Below are 18068 nucleotides of genomic sequence, written 5' to 3'. Positions count from 1 at the left end.
CACCCCCCACTCCAACAACACTCAGTTTGTTTCCTGTGATTAAGAATTCCTCATATCAGTGAGATCATATGATACATGTCTTTCTCTGTTTGACTTATTTCACTCAACATAATACCCTCCAGTTCCATCCACGTCGTTGCAAATGGCAAGATCTCATTCCTTTTGATGGCTGCATAATATTCCATTGTATATATATACCTATGTGAGATACTTTTCTGTTTCCCAAAGGGACTGTCCAAAATGTCCGGCATGAGATATTAGGGTACTATCCTCAATGCATTTCTAGAAGCATCATGTACACCTACCACGACTCGCCAAGAATCTATCCAAAAGCCTGTCTGGGTTCGGGTGATAGTCATACATCTGGAGTAGTGCCCAGGGTAGAATATTAGTTCAAATTGAGAAATAAAGGGAAGACGAGAAATCCGCTAAAGAGAAATCCCTGGGCACCAATAAAAGACCAGACTTTCCCAGTTGCACAAACCTTGATTAAAAAAAAAAAAAAAGCACAGATTTAAAATTTAATGAAAGTGATTTCAGAAACAGAAAGTTCGAAAGTCTTCAAGGGCTCTACAGGCCAGGGTTTACCGAGGTGAGTGCATTATTGTTACGGTGGCAGAAGCAATTGCAATTACGGTTGGATTCAATGCCGCGCGGTACAGGCAAGCAAACCAAGTATTTAAAGAACAAATACACTTGTGGTATCCCTGCAGGCAGTGGGGAGCACCAACAGGACCACAAGGTGAAGAATAAGGTTATTCTACGTGACTTACTAAAATTCTCCAAAGTCGGGATTTGGAGTGCCTGGGTGGCTCAGTTGGGTAGGTGGCTGCCTCCGGCTCAGGCCACGATCCCAGGGTTCTGGGATCCAGCCCAGCATCCAGGGTCCTGGGATTGAGCCCCGCATCAGGCTCCCTGCTCCGTGGGGAGTCTGCTGCTCCCTCTCCCTCTACCCCTCCCCCTGCTCGTGTGCTCGTGCACTCTCTCTCTCTCTCAAATAAATAAGATCTTAAAAAAAAAGTCTTTGGATCAGATCAATTCTCATGGGATTAGGAAGACAGAATAATGACATTTTAGAGCTGGACAAGGCATTGAAAGTCATCTGGTGTATTATCCTTTGACTGAAGATAATCTTAGGGTCCAAATGTAGGCGATGACTCACCCAAGGTTACAGAGAGTCAGTACCAAAGCCAGAGCTAGCCCCCAGAGGTCCTGATTCTCAGTGCAGCCCCCCTCCATTATTCTGCAACACCTTGTAAAATTTATTAATAGAATATTAAATTCCAAGGCTTTTCTGGATGCATTTTGGGTAAGATATTATAAATAAAGCAGGCAGATGCCCAATTTTCCATTCTTCACTGTGGTATAAATTATTTTTCTGCCCTCGGTTCTTCTAATCAACATCCAAAGAAGACAAGGAAGGAAAAGATAAAAGTGAAGTCAGAAAAACTGAGAGCCAGGGACTTTTCAGGTAAAAGACAGATTTTAAATTTGATGTTTTGATATTCAACGTTAAGAAAACTACGGGAAGACATGGGGTATAATTTAATTTAACATCATATAATTCCATTATAATTTTATTACGAAAGCATCCGGATTTGTGGACTATTCGTTTCCAGCCCACTGGGTGAAAACTCACCTAGGTACATCTCAGACAGTGGTACTCAGTATTTTCAACTGCAGAGGACAGGGACGGTGTGCCCAAAGAAAGCCCACAGTCTGCCAGGGGGAAAGATTCTGTTCTTCATTCAGGCAAGCTATATATTATACTCTGTATTATATCACTTTTTGTCTTAATAGTAAAAGTTTTAAAAAAAATGTTTCCACTGAACATCATTCAACATTACTTTCCAAAATCTACACACCAGCTCGAGGAAGCCTGTCCACATTTGTCTTGAGGTTGTATAAACCTGCAGTGTAGGCCCCAGTCCCTGGAGGCAAATATGCCCCCAATTTGAGAAGCAACAAGTACATCTGAAAATACACCAGAAAGTGGTATTTCCCAATTCATTTTCAAAGTTATTATCTGTATTTCTGCAGTTTTAAAGACATACCATTATAGAGTCCTAGAGCTCTTTTAGCTGGAATTAGTTAGAGGGTCAAAGAGCTGAGAAACTGAATTACTTTATCACTGGCTTATTTAATTATGGCCAAGTTATTCTCTCCGGGGGCTGCATTCCTCCTCTGTAAGATGGAATCAGAAAAAAAAAAAAAAAGAAAGAAAGAAAAAGAGAAAAAAGAACGTTGCAAAACCTGCCATATTTTTCAAAAGGAGACATACCTATAGAACTAACCTCCGACCTCAAGGTGCTTCCAATTAACTAAAGAATGAAAAGTAAACACACATGAAAAGAAGGTATCACACAACCTTCCCAAGAAAACTATGAATAAGAAGGGGGAAAATTACAGCAAACGAAGTCCAGACGGAGTGTAAAGAAATACGGGCCAAACATTTCGATCACAAAGCTGAACTCGGCATGCCTGGGTTGGGTTCCTACTTCTTACAGGTTCCAACAGAATGCTGTTGGAAGTGGGGGGGGGGGGCACTAATCCAAACACAAGCTTCAGGGGAATTGGGGTCCCTCCAGCATGCTGTTCTTCTGACACTTCCATAAACCCTGGGCTGACTCTAACGTCTACACTATTCCAACTGACTCGGGTGAGAACAGGTTTTGGACTGTATTTCCGGTATTCAAAACAGTGGTTGACAACAGTGGTTTCAGCACCTAAAGCAGGCAAAGAGTCATTGACGGAAAAACAAGAACATTATGTGGGCTTGGGTGTCCTCTATGTGGTCATTACCACAGACTTCTACTTATCCACTAAGTTCTTTGGCTGACGTCAGTCCAATCCTCAGTATCATCTCCACATGTCATCTTAAGGAAGTCAAAGGGTACATCTGTATTCACAAATAAAGTGTTTACCAAACTAGGGGAAAAAATCATCAAATTCTGGAGTCAAAAAATATAAGCCAGTCATATCCTCTTTTATCCTAATGAATGGATAAAAATAATTAGAATTTCTTTGCTGTCTGGGATCTCAGTGATTATACAATCATCTGTATTTGCTCTTTCCAACATGGTAGCTACTAGCCATGTTTGTTTTTTTTTTTTAATTTAATTTGAATTAAATAAGTTTAAATTTTAGTTCCTCTATTTCAAGTGCTCGTTAGCTAACATTGGGCTAGTGTTCATCATAGTGGGCACAGCATCTATAGAACATTTCCATCATCTCAGCAAGTTCTATTGGACAATAATGATCTAGTTAATCAATAAGCAATCACAAGAATATCAGGTACCATTCACTTTTACCATGAAAACCTATAATTTTTAGATGTAATTTTTTAAATTAACATACCAAAATCAAGGACTTTCTTAATGTTCAACATCTATGGGTTTTAACACATATGTAGATTTGTGGAAGTTATCACCACCATCAGGATGAGTCAGACATAGAACAATTCCATCATCCCCTCCCCCTCCAGAACTCCATCCTGCTCCTTCTACACTCCTAACCCCTGGAAACAAGTGGTATGTCCACGTTGTTGTATGTAGGAGGAATGGGATTGCTGGGTCTATGGTAAGAGAGTATTTACCTTTATGGGAAACTACTAAACTACTTTCCAGATTGGCTATGCAATCCAATGAGCAGTGTATTTTTAGGAGTTTTTCATAGATTTCTTGAGATTTTTCTACACGGTCAATCATGTTGTCTGCAAATAGGAACAGTTTTATTGCAACTTGTAAGCCTTTTAGTTTCTTTTTCCAGAAGAATATTTTTTAGGAATTCTAGCATGATGCTGAAGAAGAATGGCGAGAGTGGATATCCTCATCTTGTTCCCAGGGTGAAGGGGAAAGCATTCAGTCTTTCGCTATTAAATATGATGTCAGCAGCAGAGTTTTGTAGATGTTTTTATCAGGTTAAGGAAGTTGCCTTCTATTCCCAGATGAAGAGCTTTTATCATCAGTGTGTGTTGAATTTTGTCAACTGTTTTTTCTGAATTAATTGATATTATCATGTGATTTTTTTTCTCCTTTAGTTTTTTAATATGGTGGACTATAGTGATTGATTTTCAAATGCTGAATTAGCCCTGCATTCCAGAGCTAACCTCCACTTGGTCACGGTTTATTATTCTTTCTGTATTTTGCTGGATTCAATTTGCTAATATTTTTTGGAGGATTTCTGCATCTATGTTTATGAGGTGCATTGATCTGTAGTTTTATTGTACTATCTGTGTCTGGTTGTGGCATAATGGATAATGCTGGTTTCATAAAGTGAGTTGGGTAGTGTTGCCTCCTCTTCTCTTTTCATGTCAAATTGGTGGTATTTCTTCCATAAACATTTGGTAGAAAACTATCTGGACCCAGAGTTTTGGATTTTGGGTTTTTTGAGGGAAAAATGTTAACTATAAGTTAAATGCATTTAAAGGGTAGAGAACTATTCAGGTAATCTACTTCTTGAGTGAGTTCTGAGAGGATGTTCTTTCTAGGATTTGGTCCATTTCATCTAAATTGTTGAATTTATGCGCACAGACCTGTTTGTGGTGTTCACTTACTTTAATGTCTGTGAGATCTGTAGGGATATGCCCTCCTTCACTCCTAATATTGATAATTTGTATCTTATTTCCTGGTAATTTGGCTAGAGGTTTATCAATTTTATTGTTATTTTTGAGGAACCAGCTTTTGACATCATTGGCTTTCTCCATTAATCTTGTTTTGAAATTCCTTGACATCTACTCTTTATTGTTCTTTCCTTCTCCTTGCTTTGGATTTATTTTGCTCTTCTTTTTCTAGTTCCCTTAGGCAAAAGCTTAGATTGTTCATTACAGAACTTTTCTTCTTTTCTAACATAAGCACTTAATCTATATATTTCGCTCTAAGCCCTGCTTCATCTGCTTCCTATGAGTTGTGATATTTTGTATTTTCATTTTTGTTCACCTCAAAATACTTTCTACTTTTCCTGAGACTTTCTCTTTGATCCATGGATTACTTAGAAGCAGTTGTTTAATTTCCTAGTATCTGGGGATTTATCAGCTACCTTTCTGTTGTTGATTTCTAGCTAAATTCCATTATGGTAAAACAGCACACTTTGAATTATTTCAATTCTTTTAACTGCTTTTAGGTTTGTTTCAGGATATCATCTATCTTTGTGAATGATCTCTGAGGATTTGAAAGGAATGTATATTCTGCTATTTGAGGAGGAATGTTTTAAAAATGTCACTTGGATCTAGTTGATTTTAATGGTATTATTCAGTTTTTCTATATTCTTACTGGTTTTCTACCTACTTATTCTATCAATTACTGCAGGACTCATGTTGAAGTCCCCAACTATAAGCATCTATTTCTCTTTTCAGTCCTATCTTGTCTCATGTACTTTAAAAAGTTCTGTGATTAGGTACATATACTTTTTTTTTTTTTAGATTATTTATTTATTTATTTATTTATTTATCTGACAGAGAGAGAGCGAGAACAAGTAGGCAGAGAGACAGGCAGAGGGAGAGGGAGAAGCAGGCTCCCCGCCGAGCAGGGAGCCTGATGCAGGGCTCGATCCCAGGACCCCGGGATCATGACCTGAGCCGAAGGCAGCCGCCCAACCAGCTGAGCCACCCAGGCGCCCCAGGTACATATACTTTTAATATATTCTTTTTAAAAAATAAATTTTTTGGTAAGAATACTTACCATGAGATCTATCTTAACAGATTTTTAAGTGTACAATACAATACTGTTATCCAGAGGCACAACGTTGTCCATCAGATTGCTAGAACTTATTCATCTTACAAAACTAAAATGTCATAAATGTCACTGATTAGCAACTTCCCATTTCCCCCCTCTCCCCCAAGCCCCTGGCAAACACCTCTCTATTCTTTGCCTCTATGAGTTTGCCTATTTTATATATATTAAGTAGAATCCTGCAGTATTCATCCTTCTATGACTGGCTTATTTCACTTAGCATAGTATCCTCAAGGTTCCTCCATGTTGTTGCATATTGTAGACTATCTTTCTTTTTCAAGGCTGAATGATACTCCATTGTATGTATGTATGACATTTTGCTTATCCATTCATCTGTTGATGGACATTTAGGTTGCTCCACATCTTGCCTTTCGTGAACAGTATTACAAGGAACATGGCAGTGCTAATCCCTCTTCAAGATCCTGCTTTTAATTTTTTTGAGTAAATAAGAAGTGGGATTTCTGGATCATATGGAAATTCTATTTTTAATTTTTTTGAGGAAATTTTACACTGTTTCCTATAGCGGTCCCACGATTTTGCATTCCCACCAACAGTGTACAAGAGTTCCAATTTCTCCACAACCTCACCAGCACTTGTTTTTTTGTTTTTTTTTTATAATAGCTACCCTAACAGGTATGAGGTGATATCCCACTGTAGTTTTGATCTGCATTTCCCTGATGGTTAGTGATGTTGGCATCTTTTCAAATACCAGTTGGCTACTTGTATATCTCCTTTGGAGAAAGGTCTATTCAAGTCTTTAGCCCATTTTTAAATCAGGTTGTTAGTTTTTTGTTTTTGTTACTGAGTTATAGGAGTTCCTTACATACTATAGAAATTAACCTCTTCTTGAATATATGGTTTATAAATATTTTCTCCCATTCCATAGGTTGCTCTTTTACTCTGTTGATTTTGTTGCTGTGCAGAAGCCTTTTAGTTTGATTTAATCCAACTTACCTAATTTTGCTTTCGTTGTCTGTGGTTTTGGTGTCATATCTAATGACAATCATTGAAGTCACTGAAATCATTCAATGGAAATCATTAATGTAATTGCCAAGACTAATGTCATGAAGCTGCCTGTTTTCTTCTAAAAGTCCTGGAGTTTGGGGTCTTACATTTAAGTCTTAATTCCATTTTGAGTTGATTTTTATGTATGGTAGAAGAGGTACCTACACTTTTTATGTCATCTTTGTGAACTTACCCATTCATTTTTGTGCAGTGATCCTTTTTATCCCCAATAATTTTCCTTGCTCAGAAGTCTACTTTTTTGACATTGATATGGCCACTCCAGCTTTCTTTTGATTAATGTTTACATGGTATGTCATTTTACCTTTTACTTTTAACCTAGTCACATCATTATATTTAAACTGTATTACTTGTAGACAACATATCCCTTGGTCATTTTTAAAAAATTCATTCTGACAATCTCTGGTACTTATTTGGTATGTTATACCATAGTTGTTTATATGTTGGGATTTAGATCTACCACTTTTTATGTTTCTATCCTCATTTTGTTCCTGTTTTCCTCTTATTTTCATTTGGAATATTTGAGTATTTTTTACTATTCTATTTTATTTACCTGAGTTTTTATTAATTTCTTTGTATAGTTTTTTTGTTTCTCTAAATATCTCAGTATATACTCTTTAACTTTTCACAGTCTGCTTAGAATTAATATTTTACTTCACTTCAAGTGAAAAACCTTACGACCACATTGGTCCCTCTACTCTCCTCTTTTTATGTTACAGTTATTATATTTATTACATCTATACACACTAAAAGGTTCATCATCTCTTTTATATGTTATATTTGTTATATTTGTTTATATTTGTTTTCCATCATCACACATATTTTATGGAACTTAAGAGAAAAATAGTTAATTATATTTAACCAGATTGTTGCTTTTCTTTCATTCCTGATGTTCCAATTTTCCTCTGGCATTTCCTGTCCATCAGCATTTCTTTTAGAGCAGGTCTCTGGCAGTGAATTTTTTGTTGTTGCTTTATCTGAAAATGTCATTATTTCACCTTCATATCTGAAGGATATATTCACTGAATGTTTTAAAAATATTGTTCCATGGAGTGCCTGGGTGGCTCAGTAGGTTAAGTGTCTGACTCTTGATTTCAGCTCAGGTCATGATCTCATGGGTCATGAGATTGAGACCTGCGCCAGGCTCTGTGCTCAGGGGGGAGTCTGCTAGAGATTCTCTCACTCCTCTCCCTCTGCCCCTCCCCCCACTCACACTCACACTCTCCCTCTCTCTCTCTAAAAATTAAATAAATAAGTCTTTAAAAAAATATTGTTCCACTTCATTCTGGCCTTCATGGTTTCTAGTGAAAAGTCTGCAGTCCTTCTACTTGTTTTATTATGTATCATATTTCTCTAGCTGCTGTCAAGAGTTTTTCCTGTTTAATCTTCAGCAATTTATGATGTATCTGGGAATGGATTTCTTTGAGTTTATCCTGTTTAGAATTTGCTGGGCTTCTTGAATCTGAACGTTTATGTCTTTTGCCAAATTTAGAAAGTTTTCAGGCATTATTTCTTCAAGTATTTTTTCAGATCACACCAGACATTTGATGACAAAAATGTTAGACATTTTGGTATTGTCCCACATCCCCTGAGACTCTGTTTATTTTTTCTTTCAATCTTTTATTCTTGATTGTTGAAACTGAGTAACTTCCACTGATTGATCTTCAAGTCCAGACTTCGATTAGCTCTATTCTGTATCGAGCCCATGCATAAATTTTTAATTTTGGTTATTCTAGATTTCAATTCTAAACATTTGATTCTACATTATATCCTCTATCCCTTTCCACTCTACCTTCCTATTCTTTTTCAAGAGAGTTTATCCACAATTCTTGAGCCATAATTATAATAGTTGATTTTAAGTCTTTGTCTAATAATTGCAACATGTGACACTTCAGCACTAGCAACTGCTGACTCTCCTTTACCATACAAATGGAGATTATCCTGGTTCTTCCTATACTGAGTAATTTTGAGTAATGTTGATTATTATGTTGTGAGACTCTGACTCTTTAAATCCTAAGGAAAAAGTTTTTTGTTTGTTTGTTTTTAAGGGAAGTGATCAATGTGGTAAGTTCAGGCTGCAATTTCCAAAGCACCTCTGTCAGGTGTGATTTGAATGTCAGTGTACTCAAAGCTTTTGCAATGTTATTTGGATCTGTCCCCTGTGCATACCATTCAGTGGTCAATCTGAGAATTTTGTCATGGTCTAGTTCATATGTCAGATCTCAAAGTCTTTAGAATGCTGCTTTGGGTCCAGATCCACACATGCGCAGCTTAGAAGTGAACTCAGGAGTTCATACAACATTTTATGTGACAGCTCTCTTGAGCTTCCTCCTCTTGGTGATCTCCTCAACACTTTCCAGTTCCCTGGGGTCCTTCTGCCAGAAGGCTGGGGCTTTGGTTTCCTTGCTCAACCATGTACTTCTAGCTACTGTGTCAGTCAGTCTGGTGCCAAGTTGTAGGAGGACAGAGAGAGGGAGAAAAAGTAACAGGAATTCACCCCACACTCTTGGGACTCCCCTATCTTTAAAGATTGACTGCCCAGCCCCTACTGCTGCTATCTCTCTGCAGGATGACTATAAGTTGAATAGGAGAGACAGAAAAACAGAAGAAAGAAAACAGTGATTCCTCACTCATCTGAGTGTAGGAGTCTACTTTTCTGCTTTTCAGGCCAGAAAGTGAGGACTTCTTTTCAAGATCTTTTTGTCCACACCACTGTGCCCTACTGGGTTTTGGGCCACCTTTGAGTCTATGCCATGTGATACCAGAGGGGGTAAAAAGAGGAAACTCACAACCACTTTCGTGGTACTTCAAATTCTGGTCTCCTTCCCCAACTTGCCAGCTACTACCATTTCTTTTCAGAGTCCTCATATGGCAGCTTGATGTCTTCTGTGCAAAATTCTCAGGTCCATTCAGTGGGAAAGACAGGGTGGGGGGTATGCTTATCCATCTTACTCAGAAGTGGTATCTTCTTTTTATTGTAATTACTTCTTATTGTTTAAATAAACATAATCATAAATAAGCACTGTTGACAACAAAAGCCAATATGTTAACTTTGGTCTTTGTTTTCCTATTATAAAAACTTACTTTTATTTCAGGATGCATTTAATTGAGATGGTTTTTTAAACTGTTTAATTTTAGCTGCAAAAAGATTTCAGTGCAGCTCATCCATTTCTCACATCCCAAACACCTCCCCCGTTCCTACCTCAGTGATAATGGTAGATAGACACAGTTAACTAAGATTTACTTCCTTTTTTGTGGCCCTAGCCTCTGTAGCACAATATTTTCTTTAGAGTCACCACAGAGAAGCTAATATGATTGACATGAGTGCCATTCTCTCATTCTCCACGTCCAGCCTCCGGCACAAGGACTAATGAACTTTGTCATCAGTGTTAGATAGATCAGGAGCAGTGAGGCACCCACACTCCCCACAAACCAGATCATTAGCATCAAATGTCATTATTGCGTTCCTTGCTTCCCTCTTTGACCCTCTCTCTTTTATCCACACTACACACAGCATGGTAATAGGTGCTTCAAAGACTCCCTCCTTCGCCATGGCTGAGGCCGTTACCACTGAGAGGAGAAACAAGTGTGGCCGGAGACTTTTACTCAGATATGTTCAGTTCCCCTACTTTTACTTCAAACTGTTGGCATTTGTGGTCCCCAGAGGCGTGCCACTCAATTTGTTCAGTACATGAGCATGACTAGCCTCTCTACAGACTCAAAACATTCTAACAAAAACAAAATTCTCAAACATTACACCCCAACAACATAGTCCCACCCATAAGTAACTTTACTCCCAAATTCCAATGGCCTTCTGACTGGGGGTGGGCTCTATCTAGTGGCACCTTAAAAAGGGCTCTAAGAAGATAATGTTCACACCACAGGTATCATTCTGTGTGACAGAGCTGGGGCAGTTTAGTCATCACAGGACAGAAAGTGCCTGTTGAACAGAAATCTCTAGTGGGCAGCATGAAGAGTGGGCAAGGCATATTTATAATTCTACGCTACCATGGAGTAAAAGCTGCAAGTCCTATCTGTAGCACGAGCAGACTTGTTAGAAAAGCTTTATGTATAATGGATACACTTTCCTGCTCAGCCCAAATGAGGATTTTAATTCTGGCTACTGGCAGTAGCGCTGTGGTGGGGAGAGAGGGAGGGAGAGAAGAAGGTCACTCAGCTCAAACTGCTTCAGAAGGCACCCTTGCTGTTAGTGGGAAGCTACCCATGTTCCTTCAGCTACGAGGTGACTGCCCTTCCTTCTGCATGACTCCCCCCCATGACATGTGAAGGGTACATTTAAGCAAGGGTCTGGGGAGGGGGGGACAGTGATGTGACCCGGGTCAGGGAATGAGGCCCAGGGGCCTCTTCCTCAGAGAGTGACAGGCTGTGCTTGGTCTGTTCTGCACAGCGTGGTGCCCTGCGGAGCTCCCCCACCCAACTGAGAAAACAGAGCTTTCGTGTCCGTCCCGTGGCTAGGGACTCATTTAAACTGAGTTACCAGTGTGGACATCTCCGAGACGTATTCACACAGCAAAGGCCACCGGAGAGGTCGGAAATACTACACTCAGTACCAATGCTTATGGAAACAATGACAAATTATAAAGTAAGTAAAATCTGATTTCTAACTCAAATTCAGGATTCAGCTGAACCTCCCCTCCTACCCTCCCCACACACACACACCAGGCCACAGAGAACAAGAGAACTGACAAGGTGCTAGAAGTATTTTCTCCCGTCGGGCAAAGAGCAGTACCACACAGTCTGTCCAGAGAGGTGGCCGACCAGCTCCCCCACACTCAGGTTTGCTTAGATGCCCAGACCCAAATCAATAGTTTCCACAACAGCAGGTAAGCAAGTTTAACATCTACAAACTGTAAACCCTGCACATTATAAAACCAGAGTTAATACACTAGGAATAAGTACGAATCAAACTAATTTACAAAGTAAATGTGTCTGAATATTAAGCTGTTCCTATAAATTCTAAACTCATGAAATTTATCAACACAAGTTATCTGTAAATTGCTTTATAATAAAAGAATCATAGTACAGTTTTGCTTCCACATTTCAACTTTTAGCCTTTTCCTTGCTGATAAATCACTGTCAATTCAAGTTTTTCAATTTTATTGTCTTTTTGGGTTTTTTTTTTTTTTCTGTAAGTAGCACATACACATTGATGAAAGAGGCTGTAATGATCTGTTCAGATGAGTAAAATTTTTCCGTTAACTTTAAAAAATCAGCCTGTCTGCCACATTCAAATCTTGAAATAATGGAGTTGAGGCTCATAGGAATAGCAAAACTGTCCTTTTTCAAGTTCCACACCCTATAAAATGCCGGTTTTAAGACCAAATGACTGATGAAGAATGACATTATTCCCATCGCGATACTATATAGTATTCCTTTATGCTAGAATCTAACATATCTATCTTAAAGTCATACTACTTAGTCATTGTATGTATTTAAGTTTTTGCCTTCTTGTGTTATTCAAGTTACCCTTTATCCCTTCTATCCTCGCTGCCCCGCCCCGGCCCAACCTAGTCTCAAGAAAGAAAAAAAAAAAAAGTCCCCTGGCAACAAAGCTCCTTTTGGTAAATTGGCTTGGGGACACAAAGTGGTCTAGAAAAAGTGTTTGTCTTTTCAGCACTTGGTTTGTAGCCGCGGAAATGGCAGGATTTCTGTCTCCCAAGCTGTCCTGGCTACTGGTCACCTGGGAGCCCGAAGATGACAGTTGGACCCAGAACTTTCCAAATTCTGGCCCCACATCTGTGTTTGTGTGAACAATGCAAAGTCCCCAATGAAAAGAAGGAAAAATTGGACAACATGGAAAATTTTTCATCAAGATAAGTCTACTTGATTAAAAAACAAAAACAAAAACATCTTTTATGCTGACCATGGTTGGTGCTTTTTTTAAAAAACTTACTTGCTAGAACTGAAAGGGGGTAATGTGATGTTGGTCCACACAGACTTAATTGAAATGCTTTTGGTCTGTGAAGCTCAAACTTCACCCCTTGGATTAGATTTCAGATGGGTGGGAGGTAGAAAAGCAGAGGTATCTATTATTCTCACGCATCTCGAAACCATCCCCACCCACAGGTGATGCCCAGAGTTTGGAAAGCAAAGTGTTACTGACCCTGATATTTTTTGGATTAAAGAAAGGTATTGTTTTTAGCCATTTAATCAGTGTGTGCTAATGAATTTTTTTAAGTGGACTGCCGCAATGTTTTTCTTCTTCATTTTGTTTTCTCCTGCTTTTAAAAAAACGGGACTTTCATATTTCTGTCTCCAAGATTAGTCCCTGGTTTATAAATTTTAATGTTCTGTAGTTTTTTGGCACTACCTAGCTTGTAATCCAAAGTTGATGATCTTTCTAATTCAATACAATGTAACGACTTTCCTTCTTAGTATCACCATTTTCACCATATCCTACAATCCTACTATGTCCAATTTCAGGAAATGAAAACAGAGCGAACAAAACAATTAGAGCATAGGGATATCAACAAATTCGGTTAGGTATGCCTTGGGTCCCAAACATCCAACTGTCAGGTCTGGACAACACACTCAGGTGGCTAGGACATGTTCCAGTGTCTTCCCAACCATCCTCATTCACTCTTAAAGACACCAGATACACTCAAATTTCCCCTTTCTTCCCCTTGCACCATTTACCCTTCTGATAATGCCACCCACCACCAGCATTTTCACTTGTGTGTACACAGCCCCCTCACCTTTAACCACTGTCCTCTCCTTGGAAATGCCTACCCGGCACCTCTGAATATTTCTGCCTTCCCTCCTCCTATTGATAACAATATCCACATTTATTGAGTTCCCATATGTACCAGGCATTACCAAGGGGGCTTTACATATGCCATTCCATTCATTTGTCATCAGAGCATTATGAAATAGTAGTATTATCTCCATTTGCTGGATGAAGTCCAGGAGAATTTGGTCACTTGCTTGGGGTCCCAGTTAATAAACAGCTTAAATGACAGATCATCATAATAGCTATGAGACTGATGTAGTTATATCCAGGGAAAGAAAAAAGGTTTGAAGCAAAACTTGACAAAGTAAAGAATGATTTGCTTGTTTTAACAGCTCTCGAAAGTACAGATTAGAAGATCAAGTCACAATTTCCACATGCGTCCTAGGTCATTCCCTCTAATTATAAGCTTGTTTATGCACTCATGGTGAAGAGAGTTAAAAGCTATTTTTAATTCAACATTTCTGGTTTAGTGTTCAGGGTCTTCTTCCATTTTCCACAGCCATCTGTAGCAAGTTTGTGTCATGCAAGTCGGAGTACGTTGTGTGGTTTGGCCTGAGTACACAATGACCACTGAGCAGAGCTTCTGGGGAAAGTGCATCATGGGAAGGCTGCGGTGTGATGAAAAGGAAAGGTCTCCCACTGAGCTGGGACACCCATCAGTCTGTCAGTCAAATGCAGAAGGGCCGAATTACACGGCTGTGGCTCTTTCCAGCTTTGGTTTTCCACTTCCAAACAGGTGACTTATCAATTTCTTTGGGGAAACAAGTCATGTGTGAATCATTGAAAGGCAATCTGGATTCTAAATTCACAACTAGGGTCTGAGTTTCCCCTGGCTGCTTCTAGAAAAGAGTGCTTGCAAAGACTCCAACCTTCACCCTCTTCTCTTCCCCCTGCTCTCTCTCCAGCAGAGGTACCCACCCCCCCATCCACTATCCCGGGTATAACCCTCAGGTATACACAGCTCAGGGGCCAAAGCTCCCTCCCAGGTCTTAGAACCTTCCCCTGACTTCCAGCCCCACCTCCCACTTTTCTCCTTACGACTCCATCTACACATCTCCAGTGCCTTAAACTCAACATGTCCAAAACGGAATTTATCCTTCCCATAAATTCTGCAATCTCTTTAATCCCCTAGTTTGGATTACACCACCATCATGGGTGCAGACACATGACCCGAGAACGTCAGAGTCCTGTCTTTTCCTCACCAGCCATAATCCATAATCCATTCCCCATAATCCAGAGTCAATAAAGCCAGTCTACTCCCTGCCCGGATGTCTCTAAATCTGGTTCCTTTCTTCTGCTTTGCTGTTGGCCTGTCTCGGCCTCTCTGGACCACCAGGAAAGCCTCCTGCTGTTTCTCGTGCCCACCCTAAGCCGGACTACCAGAATATGCTTCCTGTCTGAGGCTCCTGTATTTATGTAACAACCTCGGTTTCATCAGCTTGAAAATAGGGATATAATCACCATCAAATGCTCTAAATATGTTGATACCAATTATATCCGTATTTTCAAGCAAATAAAACGAAGCTAGTGTTATGTAAATACAAGTGATAAAATGTTCTTATCATTTCAGAAAGACATTCCTCTAGAATAACTTTTTTTTTTTTAAAGATTTTATTTATTTATTTGACAGAGAGAGAGATAGCGAGAGCAGGAACACAAGCAGGGGGAGCGGGAGAGGGAGAAGCAGGCTTTCAGCCGAGCAGGGAGCCGGATGCGGGACTCGATCCCAGGACCCTGGGATCATGACCCGAGCCGAAGGCAGACGCTTAACGACTGAGCCACCCAGGCGCCCCCTCGAGAATAACTTATGAGTTGAAAAACAAATCATTCTTCTCCTATCCCAGCAGGAAAGAGATCCCATGAAGGTTAAAATAATTTGATCACTGTAGCAATTAAATGCAAACAGGAGATAGAGGCACTTTTATTGGGCATCTACTACATGGCACATACTATATGCCAGGCACTTTACATAAGTTACCTAAATTAATACAACCCTGTAATAAAGGAATAACCCTCACTTAAGGGGATAATACTAAGTAATTTGTTCTGTGTCTCACGGCAATAAGTGGTACATCCAAGACTTCAAATGTCACTCTGCGCAGTATCCAAATCCATGCACTTGCCACCATCCCACCTCCCCAAGAAAAGGCTGAAGCTCACAGGGGTAAGGAGTGACTAAAAGATTCACATACATGGTATGATTGCTTCGACTGCAATTCAACCACAATATGTCCTTTTTTGTTAAAATTTCAAATTTCAAGAATATAAAACTTCCCTGCTGATTGACAGAGAAACTGGGTAAAGATGGGAAACACGAGTTGATGATAAGAAAACTGAACGGGCAACGTCGCTCAGATTTCACAGACCCCTTCCACTCCCTGGGTCTAAGGTCAGGGGTAACTTTTCCATAGAAAAACCCACCAATTTTTTAACTAGATAAGATAGATGGATCAGTGTCTATTCTATACTTAGGATTGGGCTAGGTACTATGAGGACAAAAGGAAAACAAAGCCATGATACTGGCCACCTAGAAGTAAGCTATCAACTCAGGGCCACCAAGATAAGCATGGGATCATTGATAAAGGCAGCGTTTGCTATCCCAGAATCAGGACATTATTGATACAACACACAACTTCACCGTATATTCAATCTAAACAGAACAGTTCCAAATACAAAAGGATCTGACCTATTAAAACCACACAAATGTATAAATTACACCATAATGGGAGATTCTACAGCATAGCGATCTGAAAAGGGGTCCTTTGTAAACATGACGTTCGAGTACTAAAGAGTAATTCATATGAAGAACTGAAGGGACTTACAAGTTTATTCTGTAAAACAGACATTCCCCCTTCTGTATTTTTCAGTGCTACTAACTCAACTAGAAAACCCTTTCTTAGGGTGCCTGGGTGGCTCAGTTGGTTAAGCGGCTGCCTTCGGCTCAGGTCACGATCCCGTAGTCCTGGGATCGAGTCCCGCGTCGGGCTCCCTGCTCAGCGGAGAGCCTGCTTCTCCCTCTACTCTTCACCTCGCTTGCTCTCTCGCACTCTCTCAAATAAATAAATAAATAATTTAAAAAAAGAAAAAAGAAAACCCTTTCTTCATGAAGGGAAGACAAGTACATTTCATGCCAGCCCCTATTTCAATTATTACATTCTGAATTAGCACACTGTGCATTTCTAAGGTTTTATTTTTATCATATTAGAAATAACGTAACACCTTAAAATGGAAGAAGCCAACATTCGACTCTTATAGTGAGTTGTGCCACTTACAAGAACTATTTTAATGGCACTTTATTACTGAAGTTAGGTGTCAACACAAATGAAACTTTTTGATGTCATAATAAAGCCCATGAGAATAGAGACCATCTTGTTCTCAACGGGGGATAAGAGCTCCCCCCTCCTCCTCATGCTTCCATGTGAAGGAACTTTCCTTAGAATAAAGATCCAGGTGTGTGCATCAGTCCCCATCACCCCCGCCCCGCGGTGGCACTGACTTTTGTGACCAGTAAACATGGGAGAACGATAACTCAAGAGAGTTTCCCGGAAGGAATGCAGAACAATTTGGATTTTGTCTCATTGCAAAGCCTTCATACTTTTGATTATTCTACTTCCCAGAGCCCCTCATTTTATTCTTCTTCTTTTAAAGTTTTGCTTTTCCTGCAACAACTTTTGCGTCTACTACTCAATAAACCCCATTTTATAAATCAGCTGGGCTTTCATTTGTAAATCATGAATTTTTAAAGAGAAGTATCTTTTAATCCCTTGAATCCCTCAGACTATCTAAAAGCATATTTCCCCCCACACACACCTTTGGGCTTCCCCAAGCGTCATCTTTTAGCAACTTTACAAACCATCGATATCATCGATCACACTTAGATTTTAGCAAGGCCCTTTGCGAAGCTACGAGCTTCATGTGATACCACGAGAGATGAGAGCGAGGAACCGCCATACTGTACCTGCCCCCAATCTCTACGCATCGGGCTTCACGTCAGTCAGAAGTCATTTATCGTGGAACCTGTCACAGGACATAATGACTCATGCTAGTCGAGACCTGCAATTTCCCTCTTCCAGAGGGCTTGCGAACTACTAAACAGCTTATGAAACAGGAATTTAAGCAGAAAGTTACTTTTCATTTTACTTCATCTTTAACATGTTGTTTTTGACTTAATAATGAAGATTTTGCAATATCATAATCCGATCCACAGAGACATACTCAATCACCTAAGGAAAAGAGATTAGAATTTTACTACTTGATGAAGAGAAACAGGTTAGCACACAGTTGCACAATATTCAAGTAAGGATCTTTCATAGCCTGCGAGGTAACAAAGGTAACAAATCCTGCCAATAACTGCCGGACTGTATTGCAGAATCTCCAATCTTATGAAAACTCTGAATCATTAATGAACCTGAAAACTGTTTAAATTCGCCAGGCAGGCCTGAGATTTGCAACTACACAATTAACTTCTCCCCGGAGAAATGAAGGTAACAAAACATCAAATTTTTCGCAGAGGAAAAAGTGCCTATCTTATCAACAGGTGGGTTTTCCTTGCATTGCTCGGGGCG

General features: G+C 39.6%; 2 protein-coding genes across 3 annotated transcripts in view; one reads left to right on the top strand and one right to left on the bottom strand.

Annotated features, from left to right (window-relative positions):
• The window catches only part of KANTR (KANTR integral membrane protein), an 11380-nt gene extending 6587 nt beyond the window's left edge, over positions 1 to 4793 (top strand). Inside the window, exon 2 of the mRNA XM_081812861.1 lies at positions 4579 to 4793. Coding sequence (XP_081668987.1) covers positions 4579 to 4793 — 215 coding nt within the window. The remainder of the gene's footprint in view (positions 1 to 4578) is intronic.
• The window catches only part of STOX2 (storkhead box 2), a 108265-nt gene that overhangs the window by 41512 nt on the left and 48685 nt on the right, over positions 1 to 18068 (bottom strand). The gene's annotated exons all lie outside the window — the stretch shown is intronic.

The sequence above is a fragment of the Leptonychotes weddellii genome, chromosome 2, assembly GCF_054177405.1.
Source record: "Leptonychotes weddellii isolate Sample4059 chromosome 2, ASM5417740v2, whole genome shotgun sequence".
In the NCBI taxonomy this organism is placed as follows: Eukaryota; Metazoa; Chordata; class Mammalia; order Carnivora; family Phocidae; genus Leptonychotes; species Leptonychotes weddellii.
This window is presented reverse-complemented; position numbering and strand designations above follow the sequence as displayed.